Source organism: Neophocaena asiaeorientalis, unplaced genomic scaffold, assembly GCF_003031525.2.
Source record: "Neophocaena asiaeorientalis asiaeorientalis breed wild unplaced genomic scaffold, Neophocaena_asiaeorientalis_V1.1 scaffold409, whole genome shotgun sequence".
Lineage (NCBI taxonomy): Eukaryota > Metazoa > Chordata > Mammalia > Artiodactyla > Phocoenidae > Neophocaena > Neophocaena asiaeorientalis.
In genome coordinates this window covers 2,121,377-2,141,215 of record NW_020175208.1, presented here as the reverse complement: position 1 = coordinate 2,141,215, position 19,839 = coordinate 2,121,377, and the positions used below count along the sequence as shown (strand labels likewise).

General features: G+C 52.4%; 1 protein-coding gene across 3 annotated transcripts in view; it reads right to left on the bottom strand.

Annotated features, from left to right (window-relative positions):
* The window catches only part of TRIM62 (tripartite motif containing 62), a 33,056-nt gene that overhangs the window by 11,888 nt on the left and 1,329 nt on the right, over positions 1-19,839 (bottom strand). For all 3 annotated transcript variants that reach the window (XM_024765296.1, XM_024765297.1, XM_024765298.1), the window contains exons 3-5: positions 6,410-6,505; positions 1,530-1,786; positions 578-693 (exon numbers count right to left, since the gene is read on the bottom strand). In XM_024765296.1, coding sequence (XP_024621064.1) covers positions 578-693; positions 1,530-1,786; positions 6,410-6,505 — 469 coding nt within the window. The remainder of the gene's footprint in view (positions 1-577; positions 694-1,529; positions 1,787-6,409; positions 6,506-19,839) is intronic.

Sequence of the window (19,839 nt, the reverse complement as noted above, 5' to 3'; positions counted from 1 at the left end):
ATGGCTCATTCTTCTCTTTCCTCCCTCAGGTCTTTACTGCTTCCTTCTCAGGGAGGTCTTCTAACTGGATCCCCTACTAAACGTTCAATCCTACCTCAACATCCCTTAGCCCCTTTCCTTATCTTTTATCATTATCTAAAAAACTGTGTATTTTACTTATTTAATTTTGTTTTCTTTCTCCCTCACACCCTAGGATGTAAGTAAGATGTACGAGGGTAGGGATTGTTGCCTGTTTTGCTCACTGCTATATCTCTAGTTCCTAGAATAGTGCCTGGTGTGAGGTAGGTGCTTGATATATCCTGTACTCATAGAGTGAATGAGTGAACCACCCAGGGCCTCAGTCTCTTCATCTAGAGAATGGGTACACTAGTAGAACCTACCTACTCTTGTGCTGGTGCCCAGCACAGGCCCTGGAACATAGTAGGTGCTCAGCAAGGCACTCTTCTCATCCCTCTGCCCTGCCCCCATGGCATGTGTAGAGCAAGGGGTGGGCTGGGCCGGGCCCCATCTAGCTCCAACCCATGATAATCCTTGCCTCTTCCTGAGCCCTACTGGAGAGTGGCAGGAAGGGCCTTACCTGGGTGGATGTCCTGGAACAGGGACTTCCAGATGGTGTACTGCAGGGGACCTGTGTACTTGGAGGTTGGGAAGTCTTCGTAGGTCAGATTGGTCTCATGGATTTTCCCTTTGAGCCTGGAAGGAGAGCAAGAGAGCAGGCCACATTGGGGGCTGGATTCCTGTCCCAGCACCTCAGGGAAGCTGGCATAGGGTGAGGTCATGTGTGGGAAGTCTGCTGGACCCAAGTACCGACTCAAGTGCCTGCTTGTGCCACTTCCTAATTCTCTAGCTATTGCCCTCAGTTTCCTCATCTTTAAAATGGGTACTATGATAACACCTGCTTCCTAGGCTTGTGAGGATTACATGGCATAATGTATGTAAAATGCTTAGCACGGTACTTGGCTCAGGGTCAACACTGAATACATGATGTTAGCTTTCAGTATTGGTCATTAATGAACCAATAATTAAGTGTTATTATTATTAAAGGCAGCTATGGAACTAGAGAGACCTGGGCTTGAATCCTGGCTCCCCCACATACTAGACGAATGGTCTTGGCCAGTTGCTGTAGCTTCTTTGTGTCTCAGTTTCTACATGTGTGAAATGGGGATGGCAGTGGTAACTACCTCCAAGGGGCTATTAGGATTATAATAATTTACATATTATTATTTATTATATATAGTATTAATGTTATTATAAATAATAGATAATGTAAAACACATATTTGTAATATAATATAAAGCACAAAAAACAAGTAATATCCTATATGATTATAAGTATTATATATAAAATAATACGAATACATAAAGCTTTTACCCTAGGCTCTGGCACATAGCAGATGTCCTGTGTATTTGATGGAGATTTGAATGAATGAATTCTCTGCTAACCACGCCATCTGCCTCCAATCCCAGCATCCCACAAGGGCCAGGGAGGGGATACCCCCTGGAGAAGACCCACAGCAGGTGGGCACTTACCGCTCAGACAGCGAGGCCACCCCGGCCAGGAAGGTGTGCCGGTCAGTTTCAGCCAGCCGCTCCTGCAGGATCTGGGCCCCCTCCTGCACCTTGCGCAGCTGCTGGCTGTAGCGCTGGACTTTCTGCTCAATGTCAGTCAGCGTGCGGGCCGTGTCTGCCTCTAGCTCCTCCAGCATGGCCTTCTGCCGTTCCCGCAGCAGCCGGTGCAGCCGCTCAAAGACCTCCCCAATGGTGGTCCGCAGGCTTTTGGTGGAAGACTGTGGAGACAGTCATCCGGGGTCAGTCAGGGAGAGTGGATGGGGTGACCTCTGGGTGAGAGGAGGAAACCGAGCATCTTGGCACGCACAGAGGAAAGGTGGGAAAGGCATGTCGGTGAGGGGATGGCACATGCAAAAGCATGGTGGCAGGAGAGAACTGGCATAGCAGGGACAGCAGATAATTGTTCTCTGTTAGGAAACTAATGAAATGGTCCAGGTGAGACAATGAGGCTTGAACTAGGGGAGCAGCAGAGGGACACGGCTTGAAAGATATTTGTAGGAGAGCCTCTTTGACCCTGGTGACCAACTGGCTGGCTGTAGGGGTACAGGAGAGACAGGTGTAAGGATGATGTCCGGATTTCTGGCTTGGGGTCGGAGGGATGGGGAAGCTGGCAGGAGATGTGGGGGGCAGGGAGAGGATGCTGAGTTCAGTCTGGAAGACGGTGAAAATTTTATTTATTTATTTATTTGGCTGCACCACATGGCTTGTGGGATCTTAGTTCCCCAACCAGGGATCGAACTTGGGCCCACGGCAGTGAAAGCACAGAGTCCTAACCACTGGACTGCCAGGCAATTCCCTTAAATTTTTATTTTTAAAAAAACCACTCATGGGGCCCAAGCAAAGACGACAAGATCACAGATGTAAAAGAGCTTTATAAATGGCAACGTGCTGGGCAAAGCTTGGTGGTCACTCTCCCTGTCCCGCCACCCCGAGACCCTCTGGGAACAAGAGCTGGGAGGTCAAAGCCATCGTCACAGGAGACAAGCATGGACTTTCGTGTTTCTCTCTGCCCCCAAGGGCACTGCCAGGCCCAGGAGGGGTTGAGTGGTAAAGGGCACAGCTTTGGTGCCCAATGGCTCTGGGTCTCCAGCTGTGGCAACCTTAGTTGCCTGATATCTCTGAACCTTAGTTTTCTTATCTGGGAAAAGGGTATATACAGCGACATTGCAGGGCTATGGTAAGTGAGGGAACATTCACAAAGTGCATGGTATTGTTTGAGGTGCAGACCCAGAGGCTGGTTATTAAAACACTGGAACAGGACATCCTAGAAGTCTTCGTGGAGAGATGACTTCTGAGCTGGGGCCTGAACGACGGGCAGGATGTCAGCTGGGCGGTGCGGGCAGCGGGCCGAGGGAACAGCACGAGGCAGGGTGACACTGAGTACACGAGTGCAGCTCGGCCGCAGCAGCAGCAGCGTGTGGGGCCTGCCTCTGCAATTTGACTTTGTGGGATCCTGGCTGGGAGTTCACGGAGTCAGAGACCCTGCTGTGTTCAGTGCCCAGGGCTCTGTGGGAGGCTCCACAAAGGCTCAATTAGGGCCTGTTCCCTCCCAGTCGTCACGGCTGCGGGCTGCCTGTGGCAGGAAGAGCTGCTGGCAGTGGGCCAGCCTCCCTGCGCATGCCCACCCAGTATGCAGGGCAGACAAAGGGGGTGGCGGAGAGGCTGGGGATAAAGGGCCAGGCTGCCTGTGGCCTCCCGGAGCCCCCTCACCCAGGGAGGGCCAAGGCTCAGGCAGCGGCAGGTCACGGTGGGGAAGCTGGGGCCTGCCCTCCCTGCACCGTCCACCACTGCCCTCCAAAGAGCCCCAGATCTCATGGCCACCCCTTCCGGCTGCTCTTCGGCCAATCTGCAGCAGCGTTTGGCCCAAGGGCCACCCTCTACTAATAGAAACTTCTGGTTTGCCTCCCACCTCTGTGGCTGCTCCCTCCCTGCCACCCCTGTTCCTGAGGACTCGTCCAGGCTGGCTCCTTTTTTCACACCCCACAACTCACACTGCTTCGAGGATGGCTTCCAAGTCCATTTCGAAGGTCTTACATGTCTCCTGAGCGCCACTGTCATCTCTCCACCTGCCTCCTCCACGCATGCCCCTGGGTCCCACCAACTCACTGATTCCAAGTGTCAACTCCACATCTTTGCCAACAAACTTGCTGCCAGAGTGATCCTTCTAACGTGCAAACTGGGTCACAGCCGACCTCGTCTTTAGGAACCCTTCTTGGCTCCTTGATGACTAGTATAGTGCTAAATTTCTTAGCCTGGAATTCAAAGTCCTTAATCTGATCCCTGCTAACCTCTCTAGTGCTGCTGCATCATAATTCCACCTGCCGAGAGTGGACCCCTCCGCCAGCAAATGCTTTATTCAACTGACAAACTCCTACTCATCCTGCAAGACTCAGATCAAAAGCCACCTTCTCTGTGATACCTTCCTTAACTTTTCCAGGCAGTTAAATAGCTAAATGTTCCCAGAGCATTTTGTAAATATTCTGAATATACTGCCCCACATTTTATGTGGCTTCCCAGTTAGTGGATGAACCCCTCCCGGTAGGAATGACATCTTCCTTAGCCCTGCATCCCAGAGCCTGGCACAAGGCTGATGGTCAGGACCTGCTTGAGAGGTAAAGGAGGGAGGGGTCTTGCCCAAGATTGCTCCGTAGAGGTGGGTGCAGACTCCATCTTCTCTCTCAGGTAGGGGTCCAGTGTCCCCAGGACAAGAGGAGAGAAAGAGGCTGGGAGAGGGCAGCTCAGAAGTGGAACATCAGCCACCCCAGGAGTCCGAAATATGTCCGTGATGGGTTCTCCAGGCCTACCCAGCTTGCAGCCCACAAAGCCAGAGATCTCGCTGAGGACATTCCAGCATGAGGCTGGAATATGCACTAGGCTCAGACAGAACTGGACAGTAAGGTCTCAATTAGCTACTTATTAGCTGTGGGGCCTTAGGCCTGTCCCTCAACCTCTCTGGCCCTCAGTTTCCTTGGCAATAAAATGGAGACAACAACTATTCCTACCTCAAAAGGTGTATCTTTTCCCCCCACTCATTTGTTCCACAACTATTTACTGTGTGCTAGACACTGTGTAGGTTCTGGAGAATCCTGCAGTCATGGAGGGGACATTCTGTGTGGTTCGGCGAGACAATGAATGGGGAACACAGTTCCCAGCACAGAGAAAGGTTCAGCTAAACCGGTGCGTCCCATTTACTCTAGTTTTTTCTAGGGCAGAGCCAGCCCCGCCCCACTCCCAATCCCTTCAGTCACAACTGGGAGAGCAGCTCCCACCCTGACCCACCACATCCCTGGGAACACACTGGGGCCTGGAAGAGCTGGGGCCATTTCAGAACAACACCCTGCCAAGAATGCGTCACTCGGTCAGGGCCGACCAAGGAAAACATTGGGCTGGGGGAGGGAGATCAGACGGGCCCTCAGGCCGGGCCATTGGAGGGGCAGGCGCCACAGGAAAGCCGAGTCAGGCACCAGGTGAAATATGACCTCCAAAGCATCCATAGGCATTTCTTGTATAAACATCCCAGTCCAGACAGGAAGCAGGGCTGGGGGAACTGGAGGGGAAGGTGGCCCCAGAGGACACCCCAGAGGTAGACAGATGGACAGGAAGGCAGGGGAGGAAAAGGTCAGTGGAGAAAAACAATGCGGGTGGGGAGTGGAGAGAAGAACAGAATGCTGGGGAGAAGAAACAGACCATAATATTCCCCTCTCATCCAGACAGAGGCTTCCATTTGCTTCTCTTCACCTGAGAGGTGTGGGATCACCAGGCAGGTGGGGAAAATGAGGCTGTGAGAAGCAGAGAGGCCAGAGTCCTGTGACTGCTTCCCATCTGATGCCCACTGAGGGTGCTGCCTGGAGGCACTCCAGAGTGTTCTCTGAAGAAATGTTCGTCATGACCTCCCTAAGACCCCACAGTGGGTTGGTGGCCAAGGTGGGGCACAGGTCTGGATCTCCAATGGCCTCTCCAGGCCTCAGGGGGACCTCTGGAGGCCCAGAGCATTCCAAAGGCTCTGCTTCAGCTGCTCCAGGCAGTGGCACCCCTGCAAATGGAGTGGAGCCACACTGAAATCACCCAAGAGCTTAGCAGTCAGGCCTGGGTCCCCAGTGCTTGGTTCCAGAAGGACAGCAGAAATCAGAGCAAACCTTGCCCAGTTAGGGGTATCTGTGGGGGACTTGGAGGGAGCCCCTTGGAAGTGTGCTAGGATCCAGAACATCACAGCTGGAAGGAGCCTGGCAGAGTCCCTACAGCACGGATGGGAAGACTAGGGGCCCAGGTAAGTATGCAGTTTACCCAAAGTCACACAGCACGGTAGTGGCTGGATCAGAACCCAGGGCCTTCCTCTCAGGTCAAGAAAAATGGCTTTTCTTTTCAAACCACTGTGGCCAGAGCCTGCAGGGTTTGACGCTACTTTTCAGAGTCTGTATCTCCAGTCGGAGTTGAAGAGGGGAGCTGATACCAGGGCTGAGCCACAAATCATCAAGAGGGCTTCGAAGGAACATTCTCAGGATTGGTTCTTTGGGCAATGGGTGTGTTTAGCAACGGGAGAAAAAAAAAAAAAAAGAGACTAGGTACATTCTTCCAGCCCCGCAGGACGCCAGGGTTTTCCAAAGAGTCCCTGGTCCCACCTCAACTTTCACCCAAAGCAGGAAGGGAGAAAGGATCCCACTTGCCCTCAGTCATCTTGGAGTGGGTCCCCGCCCCATTTCCCCCCCCCATGCCCCGGCCTAACACCTGGAGTTTGGACCCTCGAAGCCCCGCCCCCACAGCAGGCCCAAAGCCACGCCCCTCAACTTCCCAACTGGCCCTGCCCCCACGAAGCCCCGCCCCCACGTCCCGGCCGGGCTTACCTTGGTCTCCGCCAGCTGTCTCTTGAGCAGCTGCAGCGCCTCCGTGTGCTCCCGCTCACTGTCCTGAAGGGCCTGAAGCTGCTCCTTCAGCTCCCTCTGGAACACAGACAAGATCGGGATGGGGGCGCGGGTCAGATCCGGCCCGGGTATTCCGTGGTGATGCAGGGCCCAGGCCTGTCCACTGCGGGCACTGGAAGCTATCCTGGCCCCGTCCGTCTCCTGCCCCAGCACCCGCCTCCCTTCACAGTTTAACAACCACCACGTTCCGCAGAGTCTGTCTAACTATCTCCAGAGTCTGTTCCCATCTTCCATCTGGAGTTTTGCAACAGCCTCCTCTCTGGCCATCCTAGGGGCTCTGGTCTCCCTGTTTCCAATCTACCTCCACATACTTTCTGACCCACCCTGATTTGCTGGCCAAGACTCCTTGCTTAGAATCCTCTGGCAGGAACCAAGGCTGTACTGCTGTCCAGGGCTATGACTGACTGCCAACATCCCCTGAGCGCTTCCGGTGGGCTAGGCACTGTTCTTAGACCTTGGCTTGTCATTTAATCCTCTCAATAACCCTGAGGTAGGCACTATTATCAGCCCCCTTTTCCGATGGAGACACTGGTACAGAGAGGTCGAGAAACTGGCCCCGAGGCATACAGCTAAGCATGCAGGGGTAGTGCCAGAAATGGAACTCAGGAAGTCTGGTTCTGGAAACCATGATCGTGACACCAGGTGACATGTTTTCTATAGTGATGACACCCATGACAAACAACAACAAAAATCCATGACAGACAACAGGTCAAATTTTTAAATAAGGACAGGATCGGTATTACTCATTTTTCCTTTGCATCTGGTTCCTATATGGCTCAGCATGACACTGCTAGTCGTCTTTATTTAAAAATTTGATATTTTGTTCATCATGGGGGTTTTGGCATTAATTTTGATTTTTAAAAATTGCATTAGATATTATCTTGATTACTGAGCTTTGGGGCGCCTGCTTCAACCTTGCACCTGAAGCAAGTGCCTCAGTCCCCTGTCCCTAGTCCCACCTCTGTCTTCACCATCCTTCCGCCATCAGTCCCAACCAGCCAAAGCCGTCTTCTTCCTGTGTCTCATGCTGGGCTTGTTTCAGCCTTATGACTTTGCACTTGCTGCTTCCTCTGCCTGGTGCACTTCACTCTCAGATTTTCTCCCTGTGATTCCTTTGTATCATTAACGTATCAACTCAGATGCTGCCTCCTCGGAGAGGTCTTGCCTGACCAGCCCATGCACAGCAGCATCCCTTCCACCCTCCTGTTTAGTGGTCTCCATAGCACCTCCTGCTGTCCATGATCTTGCATATTTATTTGACATTGTGTTGACTGTTCATCTCCTCCATTGGCATGTGAGTTTTATGAGGGCAAGAATCTTGTCTGGCTTGTCCACTGTTCCATCCCCAATGCTTAGAATAGTGTCCAGCACACAGTAGGGTCTCAATAAGTATTTGCCGAATGAATGAATGGGGTATGGAGGCTGGTGGCCCCCAGTACTTCTGGACTTTCAGCCTATTGTATCACAGCTCGTTGTTCTTCTGGCTGTCCATTATCCATCCCCATGAAGGGCAGGTCCTCCCTACCGTTTTCTCTCTATATCCCCCGTACCCATCAATGGCCTGGCACTGAGATGGGGTTCAAGGAAGTTTGCTTTGGGAGTGAATTTCCAAGGAAAGAGCCTCTGAGCAGGGCCCGGGCTCCCTAGTCAGCCTGGGCTGTGAGTGATGCCAGGGAGTTGACTTCCCTGTTCACACTCACCTCCTGCCCACTCATCCCGTCAGAGCAGGGAGGGCCCTCAGAAAACATCTAGTCCAACTAATTCTACAGACTAAATAGCAACATGAGAAAATGGTCGTGATGACACACTAAGGGAAGCATGTAGAAAACAAAATGATCTGTGCTTACTATCCCTTATTCACTCAACAAGTATTTACTGAGCAATTATGATGCACCAGGCACTGTTGAGGCACTCGGGACACAGCAGAGAACCAGACAGATGCAGTCCCTACTAATAGGGATCTTCCAGTCTAGTGGGGAAGACAGATAATAACAAGGAAAATAATAAAAGAATCAGAGAGCTACCCATTATGGTCTATGCTCTAGAGAAAATAAAGCCGAATGGGATGGGTGGTGAATTTAGGTAGTGTGTCAGGGAAGGCTTCTCTGTGGAGGTCACACCTGAGATGACAGCTGAAGGATGAAGAGGAGGCAGCCTTGAAAATACGAGTTAGATAGAAAAATTGGAATAGCTGGTTTTGTGGGAGTAGAGAGCTTACACAGACATAATGACTGGAACTCTGGTAGCCATCTCAGGCTGTAAGGCAGCCAGAAAGATGGATGTGACAGGCTGAAACCAGAGAAATAGAAGGAAGATGCAGCCTGGGTCCCTGATGGGGTAGCCACACCATCACTGCACTCAGTGATATGCTAGGAAGCTTGCCCTCTGGAAAAAAGAAAAACAGCCCCAATTTATAGTGTTGGCCAATTTCCTTGGTGTAAAGGCTCCCTCCCAAAGCCAATTTGAAGCTCTCCATGTGAGGTCACCGGATGCAGAGCTGGGAAGAGATTTGCACAACTAGTTCTCAGGAACTGGGACAAGCTGGCTCTGGCACATCACGGCCTGGGGTCCTGTCCTATAGACCTGTTTTACGTGGGAGAGAAATACACCCCTATCTAATTTCAGCTACTCTGGGCAGCTCTCTATTACTAACAGCTGGAAGTCATTCCTAATAGATTCATGCGCATCAGAGCCACTGGAACAGACGGATCGTGTTCACCTAAGACTACTCCTCTCTGACTGCCTGGGGTCTGTCCAGCTTGGGACATAGTCTGCTAGAGGCACAGATTTTGAGGAGATGAACCAAATGCTACAACCCTTCCCCTTGGTGGTCCTTACAGACCCAGCCACCCAGGCAGCTCTTCAGAGTCTCTGAGAAAACTGCCCTGGAGGCCACGTTCCTCCTATCACTCAGGGCACCCCAGGGACACGGTCAAATTCCTCCCTGCTTTCAAGGCCAGGGAACAACGGGGTCCCGGGAGTAATGGAACACTCATTCGTCCATTCTGCAAACATGTGCTGAATGAGGCCTCCTTGGGCCCCACATGCATGCTGTGTCTATGTCCCTGTCTCCCCGCCAGCGACAGGGAGAGGGATGGGGTATGAGTCTCAACCCATGATGCCTCAGGAGGTGTGCGGATGGGCTGGGGGGAGACAGGGACATAGACACTCAATCACAGGGGATGCTGGAACAGTGGTACAGGACCCCAAAACTGCCCCTCCTCCACGTTCCCCATCACAGTGAAGGGCACCCCCCACTCCCGCTGCCATCCAAGCCAGAAATCTGGGGGTCACCCTTGACATGGCCCACGCCCCCAATCTAATCAGTCATCAAGCTTGCCCTGGAATTTGTTCTCTCCTCTCTATACCCACCACCCTGGTTCAGTTTTCATCACTTCTTTTCTGGACTGTGGCCCCAGGCTCCTCCCTGCCCCACAGAGCAGCTGGGGTAATCGTTTGACAGGACAGATGTGTCCCTGCCTCTCCTCCCCGGGCCACTGCAGGATTTCTACATTGTCTGGGAAGAAGGGCACGAAGCCTGAGTGTGGCATTCAAGGCCCTTCACTACCGGCCCCAAATTTCTTCTCCAGCCTTTTCTTTTCATCCAGACCTGTACTATTCAATACAGTAGCCACTAGCCACACGCGGCTATTGAAATTCAAATGAATTAAAATGAAATACAATTGAAATTCAGTTCCTCGGTTATACCAGTTGCACCAGGTTGCACATTTCAAGTGCTCAATAGCTCCAGGTGACCAGTGGCTACGGTATCAGCACAGATGCAGAACATTTCCATTATGCCAGAAAGTTCTACCGGACAGCGCAGCTCTAGACGCACTAAACAACTTGCAGTGCTCTCCGCCAGGCCTTTGCACATGCTGTTCCCTGTCTGGAATGCTCACCCACATGGTTTTCTCACTTGTCAGGCTCATGCTCATCTCGTAAGATCTAGATCAGACATCACCTCCACTGAGAAGCCATACCCCAACTCCATTCTGTCCCCAGACAATCCTCTGTGTACAGAGCCTTCCCTCATACTATCTGGCGCACGCTGTATTTTAACAGCAAGGTGACCTGTCAGTTTTCTCCATGAGATATGGGCTCTTAGGCCAGGGACTGTGTCAGATAGATTTTCACACTATCAGTACCTAGGACAGGGCCAGGCACAGAGTTTACGGAATGAATCTGCCCACGGAAGGGTCTGGGCTGGGTCAGAGCTCACTTCCAAAAGGGTAGGAGGAGATCCCAGGGAGGCAGCTCTCCTCAGGTGGGCTACTGAGCCTGAGGGAACAGCTAACTTAGGAAAAACAAAACCTAGAACCCACAGAGCAAGACTAGGAGGCAGCCTGCGCTTTGTCACCCCCTCTGCCTTCCCTCCTTCCAGGCCTGGGACCAGACCTGATTCCCTAGGTTAGGAGACTGGCTTTGCCACCCAATAGCTGTGTGACATTGGGCAGGTACCCTAACCTCTCTGTGCCCCAGTCCCTCGTCTGTGAAATGGGGATGACAATACCTCCTAGGGTTGGGAGGGTGAAATGAGATAACAGTAAGAAGTGTTTAACCACAGTGGAGAGCCTGGCCACACTGGCTGCTCAGGAGACAGAGAGGTCACCATGTCCCACATGAGGCTCCCGGGTCACTTCTCCACGTCCCCACCGTTCACTATGTCCTGGCCCCTTCTTTCCTCCTCAGATGGCCAGAGCAGGAAGGAGCCCCAGGGACCATCTGGTCCAACAATCTGGATTTCTAGAACAAGAAACTGAGGTCCAAGAAAAGTGACTGAGTGGCCCATGGCCACACAGCTTTACAGAGAACCAACTGGAAAATTTCCTCCCAGCAAAGATCAGACAGGAAACAGGAAGCTGTTGATAAACTCCTAAGCAATAGAGCTAACTGTGAGGAAGGACACTGGCCATGCCGGAGGCTCAGAACCATGTCTGGAGGTGGTATGGTTTGGGTTTGAACTTCACAGGCATCACGTCACTTAATTCTCACAACAATAATCACCTCAGTCTCACAGAGAGGGAAATGGAGGCTCAGAGAGGTCAGGCAGGTTGCCTAAGGTCACACAGCTCATAAGAGTCAGAAGTGGGGATTTGAGTGACTCCAAAATCCATGCTGGAAACCGCTCGGCCTCTCTGCCTCCCGCTCAGTTCAATACAGCCATCACGTCCGGGCACCCACGGTCAGGCGGAGTGCCAGCCGCTCCGAGTCTGCAGGTTCTAGGGGAGGCAGAAATGCGGATAGGTATACTGTAAGGGAGAGCAGGACAACGCAGAGGGAACACCAGGAAGCCGGCTGTGTGTGTGACGCCCTCCCTCCCACCTCAGCTTCCAAACCTATGAAGAGCAGCTAATGACAGTGCCAGCTCTCTGGTTGCTGTGAGGATTAGGTGACTTAAAACCTGACCTGAAGTGAGGCACAGGAAATGCCCAGTCATATTGTCATTACCATCACGCTAATTATAATTGTACGTGAGGGCTCCCCTGGTGGCGCAGTGGTTAAGGATCCACCTGCCAATGCAGGGCACGCGGGTTCGAGCCCTGGTCCGGGAAGATCCCACATGCCGCAGAGCCACTAAGCCCGTGTGCCACAACTGCTGAGCCTGCGCTCTACAGCCTGCGAGCCACAACTACTGAGGCCCGCGCGCCACAACTACTGAAGCCCGCGCGCCTAGAGTCTTAGGTGCGCAACAAGCTCCGCAACAAGGGAAGCCACCGCAGTGAGAAGCCCCTGCACCTCAACGAAGAGTAGCCCCTGCTCGCCACAACTAGAGAAACCCCGCGGGCAGCAACGAAGACACAACGCAGACAAAAACAAAACATTAAAAAAAAAATTGTATGTGCAATAGGGACTCAGAACTGTGGGAGCTTCTTGGTGAGAGTTTATTTCTGATGGGAGGATCAGTGGCGGGGGGCAGTTGGAGATGGCGGGAGCCAGGTATGTGGGTGGAGTCACAAGCTGGAAAGGCCAGTGGGGCTAGCAGGGGTGAGGGCAGTGTGGGTGGGGTGGAGGATGCCCTGGAAGTCAGCCTGGGGAAGCTGGACGCAGCAGGCCCCATCAACTCTGGGGCAGGGCAGGAATCAGGGATGGGAGGAGGGCCCTTCTGAGGGCAGAACCATAGCTCTGTACCCCTCCCTCTGGAGAGAGGTCAGAGTCAGGGCTGGTGCAGACCTAAGCACACAATTATGCAAATATGTCAGCTGAGAGGCTCTGGGGCTTGGGCAGCCACTGAGGGGGAGAACAGAGAGCCAGGGCACATGCCCCAAAGGCCAGACCTCCCCTCCTACAAGGCCATCCCTCTCCCGGCACAGCGGAAAAAGCTGTTGCCGGAAGCCATCTCCCCTGGCTTCAGGGACTGACACCCTCTCCCCAACGACCCCCGGTCACTAAGCAGTGCTGCCCAGTGGAAATAGCATAAACTTGGGTGTCAGAAAAACCTGGGTTTGAATTCTGCCTGTGTGCCCTTGGGTAGATCATTTCCTCCCCTCTCAGTGTCCACCTCTCAGAGCCTTATCTATAAAATGAGGACCGGAGTCACTCGCAGGGGTGCGATGAGGATTAAATGAGATGACACCCTTGAAGGGCCCAGCACGACGTGGCACACAGTAGGTGCTCAAGGCCCCCTCCCCTTCTCCGTGCCCAGTTACTGCCTTCTCTTCCCCTCTCTGCCCCAAGGGGACGCCAAATCTTCACATGGCAAACTGAACTTGCCCCTTTTCTCCTTTCCCACAATCTCTCTTCTACTCGCAGCCCTCTGATGTCCTGGTCCTCCCGACAGACCTGAACTCTCATACATCTTCTCTGCCTCTGAGCCCCAACCCTGTCCACTCTGAGCCTCGTGGTCTCTGGCAGGCAGCACCTCATGGCTGCTCCCCTTCCTCCAGGCTGTCCCCCACCTGTCCCACCTGCACGCTGCCCCTCAGTGCACACCGACCAGGCCAGCCTCACCTGCTCCAACATGTTCCTGGCTTCCCCGAATCTCCAGGGTCAAGTCCAAGCTCCTTGGGTAGGGGTGGCACCTTCGAGGCCCTTTATGAGCTGGTCAAGCCTCACTTTCCCACCCCTTCCCCTGCAGCTACAACGAATCGCTGGCTCCCCTCCATGCCTGCCCCTGGCTGACTCAGATCATCTGAGTCTGAGTTCTAGCTTCAGCGACACTTATTGGGTATGTGGTCTTAGGCACAGTGTCTGAGCCTCAGTTTCCTTATGTATAAAAAAGGGCAATGAGGGGCTTCCCTGGTGGCGCAGTGGTTGAGAGTTCGCCTGCCGATGCAGGGGACGCGGGTTTGTGCCCCGTTCTGGGAAGATCCCACATGCCGCGGAGCGGCTGGGCCCATGAGCCATGGCCGCTGAGCCTGCGCGTCCGGATCCTGTGCTCTGCAACGCGAGGGGCCACAACAGTGAGAGGCCCGCGTCACAAAAAAAAAAAAAAAAAAAAAAAAGGGGGCAATGAGACCCACCTCCTAGGGCTGCTGTGAGGATTAAACGAGAAAGGGTGCCTGCCCCCGGCACTCCCTGCACCCAGGCAGTGGGGCTGTGGATGTTGTTACTCCCTCTGTCTGTAACGTCTCCTTTCTCTGCTCTCAGGATTCAGCTCAGTTGTCAGCTCCAGGGGGGCCTGGGCAACCCTGACATATGGCCAGAGGAGCCTAGGACATGACCTTGCGGCTTCTGGGCCTATCCCCCAAGAACCACTGCAGGGTCAAGCTTGTTCTGCTCTCTTCTGGGCCCAAGACCTGGCCCTCAGTTAGCTACAGCAGGAGTGTCGACTGAAGAAATTATTGAATGAATCCCTGAATCCAAGATAGAACCATCTCCAAATCCTCCACACCTGCCCCAGTGTTCAAGCAGAATTCAAGGTCTGCAAGGTAAATGATGCTGTGAAAATAGCACTGGACTGAGATTTCAGGGAGCTGGACTCTGGACCAACCTCGGGCAAGTCAGTTTCCCCATCTGTAAAGTGGGGAGCGGATGGAAGTGGATGGTTTCTGAGGTCCCTCCCCATTTGGATGCTCCCTGAGGCAGTTAGGGTTTTGGTGAGGAGGTTGAGTTCTGAGCCAGACAGACCTGAGTCTGAATCCCAGCTCTGCCTCCTGCTCGTGGTGTGGCCTTCGGCAAGTTACTGAGCCTCTGAGCCTCAACGTTTTCTTCTGTGAAATGGGGCTGATCCTAGCCCCACTGGGGGAGTAGGGAAAGGGAAAACGGCTGCTGTGAAGATTCAATGCCCGTAACAGCACCCGGCACATAACAAGGGTCCAATACCCTCTGACTAGAGTTTTTTTTAGGGTTGTTACTGTTTCTGTTGTCACTTCCTACCAGATCCTTTTCTCTCTAGAAAATAAACATCCTGGGGCCCCAACTTCAATTCTGAGTTTTGACACCGTGGCCTGTGCTTAGCCAAGGTGTCCTGGATGAACAGGCTTTCCTGGCTGCTGACTGACAGACACCTGTGAAGAGGGAAGTAGAGATGCTAACAGCAGCCCAGGGTCTGACTCATCACCAGCCTCGCCCCCACGGAGGCTGCTCTTTGCACACAAATCCTGCCCTCTCTTGGGAAAAGTAACATCAGAGGCCACTTCCCCAGGACACAGACAACCTGGCTGCCTCCCTGTCCACAGTACAAAATAAAGCGCCTTCACGTCAGTTGTCTCTGGATAGGCAGCAACTCTCTCTCCCTCTTTATATATTAAGTGGACAGTTTTGTTCTTATTTCCACTTCCCAAGTTGGGAAAGGGTGCAGAGAAGGCAGCACCTTCCACTCAGCTGGAAGAAGCCAGCACCAGGATTTGAATCCAGTCCCCCAGCTCTGTTCTTTCCCCATGTGGCTGCCTCAGTGTCTCTGAATCCCTATGCCCAACTCCTCAGGGCTCCCATCCCAGGCTGATCCACTGCTGTCTCCCTTGGCACGAAGGAGGCCTTGGGAAGGGCTCCAGTGGTCACATGAGACCTGGAGCGGGTGGCTGGGACTGCATCCAATCCCTCCTCTGGAGGGTAGGAAGCTGAGAAGGCCAGAGAGCCGGATGCCATGCCTGAGCAAGATGACAGCCAGCACCTGCCCTCGGTGCATCAGCTGGCACGGGCAGACTGTGTCCTTAGCCTGACCCTGTGCTGAGTACACTTAAAATACAAAGACAGACAGGGTGCGGGGGAGACAACTACCCAGCCCTCAGAGGCAGCTCTGAGGCCATGTGTGGCCAGTTAGCTAAGCTTCAAATCCTGTCCCTGCCATTTACCATCTGGGTGACCAAACAAGTCACTGAATTCCTCTGAGCCTCTGTTTTCTTATCTGTAAAAAGAATAAATTACAGTACCCACTCGACAGGGTGTTATGAAGATTAAATGAGGTAGTGCTTAGTATAGTCCCAGGCAGTGGGCTAGGGCTCAGTAAGTATTGGCCGAGAAGCCCCCAAACCCTTCTGAGATGGGGCTCCTTCTTCCTCTTTGCTCTATGGTCCAGTGCTCAGCAGTGAAAAAAAAAGGGAAGGTACATACACATGCGCACACACACACACACACACAAAACATGCTCACATGCCATTTACACAACAAAAATTCTGTAGAACTATAAAGCAAATCTTTAAGAAAAAGACCATGTTTTTCCAAGGGGTAGAATTATGGGGGATTTTAACTTTTACATTATATAGCTCTGTTTATTATGTTAATTTTATAATCAGAAAAACTAAAGATATTTAAAAATTGTCGTGTGCTACTGTGTGCCAGGCACAGCATCAGGCACTTTTGATACAGCCTCCCTAACCCCTACAGCATCCTTCCCAGGAAGGTCATGTTATCCCCACGTTCTAGATGAGCCGGTGGAGGCTTAGAGAAGTGAAGTGATCTGACCAAGGACACACAGATTACCAGTGACGATGCCAGGATCTGACCCCAGTATTGGAATCTGGGGTACAAAGCGATTCTGCCTGGCAGGTCAGGGGAAGCCTCATGAAGGAGGTGATATCTGCGTTGAGCCTGGAAAGCTGAGTAGGACTTCTGTAAGCCTGGGTTCTCAGCCAGGGGTGATTTTGACCCTGGAGGACATTTGATGAAGCCTGGAGACATTCTTGGTTGCCAGAGCTTGGGGTGGGTGGTGCTACTGGCATCCAGTGGGTGGAGGCGAGGGATGCTGCTAAACATCCCACGGTGCATAGGATTGCCTTGCATAACAGAGACTTATCTGGCCCCAAATGTCAATAGTGCCAAATACGATGTAACACACTAGAGCTGTCATTTATCGAGTGCTTACTATATGTCAAGTTCTGTACCAGGTTCTTGCAAATGTCGTCTTACTTAATTCAACCCCATTATTCCCATGCTGTGAAAGAGGGACCTGAGGCTCAGAGATGATAAGGAACTTCCCAAAGGTCACACAGCCAGAAAATAGGAGTGCAAGATTCGAGTTGCCTGAATACAAAGCCAGAGCCTTTAACCTTTCCGCTCTGCTGCCTCCAGGATTTATAATAAATGAAAAAAGCTCCAGGCCAACTGCTAAGCAGCCGGGTGTGAGGAGGAGTAACCTCCTCTGGCCTCAAGGCCTTGGGAAAGGTCCCCCTCTGCCCCGGGGCATTTCCCCATCTGTCAAATGAAGTTTGCATCAGGCAATCTCCAAGGCCCTGCCAGCTCTGAGTCTGTTATTCTCCAGGAGAGGGGTCCAAGGCTCCAGGAGCCCTGGGGACAAACCACCAGCTGCTGGGAGAGGAAGGGGTGTGATGGGCAGGCTCAGCCTCATTTCCAGTGCATAACTGCTAATGAGCCCCACTTCCCCATGAAGAGAGAGGTTGGGGTGGGGAGGGTGGGGAGTGGCTTGAACCTCACCCAGGAGCTTAATTCTCCAGGGGGAGGCATGTTTCTCTGCTACTTTCTTGCCAAGCCCAAAGGAGGCACCAAAGCAAGGCCTCCTGCTCAAGTGAGAGGCAGCTCTGGGCATTTGCCCAGCTGGGCACATGAGTTCTCAGAGGTAGAAGGAGAAAGAATGGGAGCACTTGCCGATCCAGCCCCTACCAAGTGCCAGGCATCTCAACACAGGTTCATCTCAGGTCAGCCTCATGAAAATCCTGGTAGGAAAGAATCACCCTGACCCCAGTTTATAGGCGAGAGAATCAAGGCTTCCATGTGCTGATTACACAGACAGTGCTAAAGGAAGGTTTGGAACCCAAGTGTGACTGACCCCAGGACAGTACACTAGAGGGTAAGTGAGTGGCAGTCCTTTTTTTCTTTTCACCCAAGAATGACAGTGTTTCAATAACATTTGGGGAAAATATATGTTCATTTTCTCCTGCCTGCCCCAGGTCATGGAATGGACTGAAAAAAACCACAACACAATAATTTGGATTTCCTGGTTTGAGAACAGGGGAACCAAGCCTTGGAACACAGAGTCCTCTCCAGCTAGCAAGTCAGACAGGGAGAGGAGGGGGTGAGCAGGAGTGGCGAGATCCAGCCGGGGTCAGACTGAGCTTTCCTGGCCGGTGCTCTCACTGTCTGGCAGTGTGGCTTTGGGTAAGTCACATCACCTCTCTGGACCTCAGTCTGCACATCTACATAATGAAGAGGCTGGGCAGATGGTTTCAGACAGAGTCCCTTCAAACTTACGACCTGCACCTAGTCCTGTCCAAGCTTCTCTCCTCTTCCCTGTTTATGTGATTTCATAGATGGGGAGATGGGGATACCAGTGCCTGACCTTGGTTTACAAGGGGCTCTGGGGGTGGACGGTCAATGCCAATCTTGTGCAAGCTCCCAGAGCCCCCAAATCTTGCTCTCCATCCTCAAACAGCCAAAATGGAAGGGAGTCAGTGGTGGTTGGGGATTAAAGGGACAAGAAGCGGGTAAGGTGAACATGGAGTCATTTCTCCTAATAGGGCCAGGGCATCTGCTGGTGCAGGCTGGCTCACAGAGACTCATGTATAAGGGTGGGGGGGGGTGACCCCCTACAACAGGGAAAATAGTTATTTCGCTCCTGCTTAGGGAGTCAAAAACCTTCTTCTTCCGAAGGCTCCACAGCCTGGGCCAGCTCAGGTCAGGACTAGTCATTCATTCAGCCTTTACTGATGTTCACTGTGGGCCAGGCCTTGTGGCAGGCTTTGGGGCCATAGATATGATGACTAAGAGACTTTTCTTGGGGACTGTGTGCTAGCCTGGTATCCCAAGGCCAAACACACGGGGCTACTAGATTTAAATGGTTTAGCTTGAGAAAAAGATTCCAGGCTCAAATAACCTTGGGAATCATTTTATTAAACACAGCAAAATGTGTTTCTTTGCTACAAGATTTCTCCAAGCCTTTAATATGCAAATGTACACTGAGAATCCTCCAAGGAGGGTATAGAGAATATACTATATATCCCAAATGTAGCTAATCTTGGAACACTGTTTTTTTTAAAAAACATTATACTTATTAACAAAGATTGGGAAGATGCAGCTCTAATGCTATTGTTTTGGCCAGTGGAGCTTAGAGAAGGCTTACATAGAGAGGGCTTTGAGAGTTGAGTAGGAGTTAGTCTGTGAGGACAGGAAGGCTTAAGGGAGACCAATTACAGTACTAGGCTGACTATGTTCAGGTTACCCTGCATGTACTGTTTCATTTAGTCCTCAAGGTCCTGATGCTGGTGACAGAGCTAAGGAGGTCACCAAAAGTCCCTGGAGACTTCTAGAGGTCCACCTCCCTCGCTTTTCTTGAATCACCTCACCTTGGGGCCTTATTCTCCAAATCTTGAGTCTTTAAGTCCTGTCCTCACTCTCAACTTGGCCTCTACTGTGATTTAAACCTAGAATGGTCTTTACAGTATCTGAACTTGATCCCAGCCTTAGCCCCTCATACACCTTGGCCTAGCCCCTGGCACCAAAACCTGCTCTCTCAGCAGTTTGCTGACACTCATTTAGACCCTCTCTTAGATTTAACCCTGACCTGCCCAGAGCGATCTAGCCCACGTACTGCTCCCCAGGCCCTGATGCATACCTGATTGAACCCCGGGTCATCATGCCCCAAAGCCTGCAGCTCAGCTACTCCGTATAGTCCAGACTCATCCTCGGATGGCGGCCCCACCTCCTGTCTAGCCCCGACTTTGTCCCATTCCCCATCTGTGTCTTTGTCTCCAACTCAGTCCTGAACCCTTCTTACGTGGGTCCTGTCTCCAGGTCCAGCCCCATGACCCCTTACAGTGGCCCTGCCCTTGCCCAGCTCTGATTCGGCTCCGTCCCTAACCTTGTCCAGGCGGTACCTGGTTCAGCTGATTTCATCTGTCCCTGCCGTTCTACTCCATTGGTGATCTCTCCCCAACTATGGACCCACCCACCCCCCACTTCAGGTCTCTCTGAGACCCCGCCTGGTGAGCACTGCCCAAGGCCCCACCCTCAACACC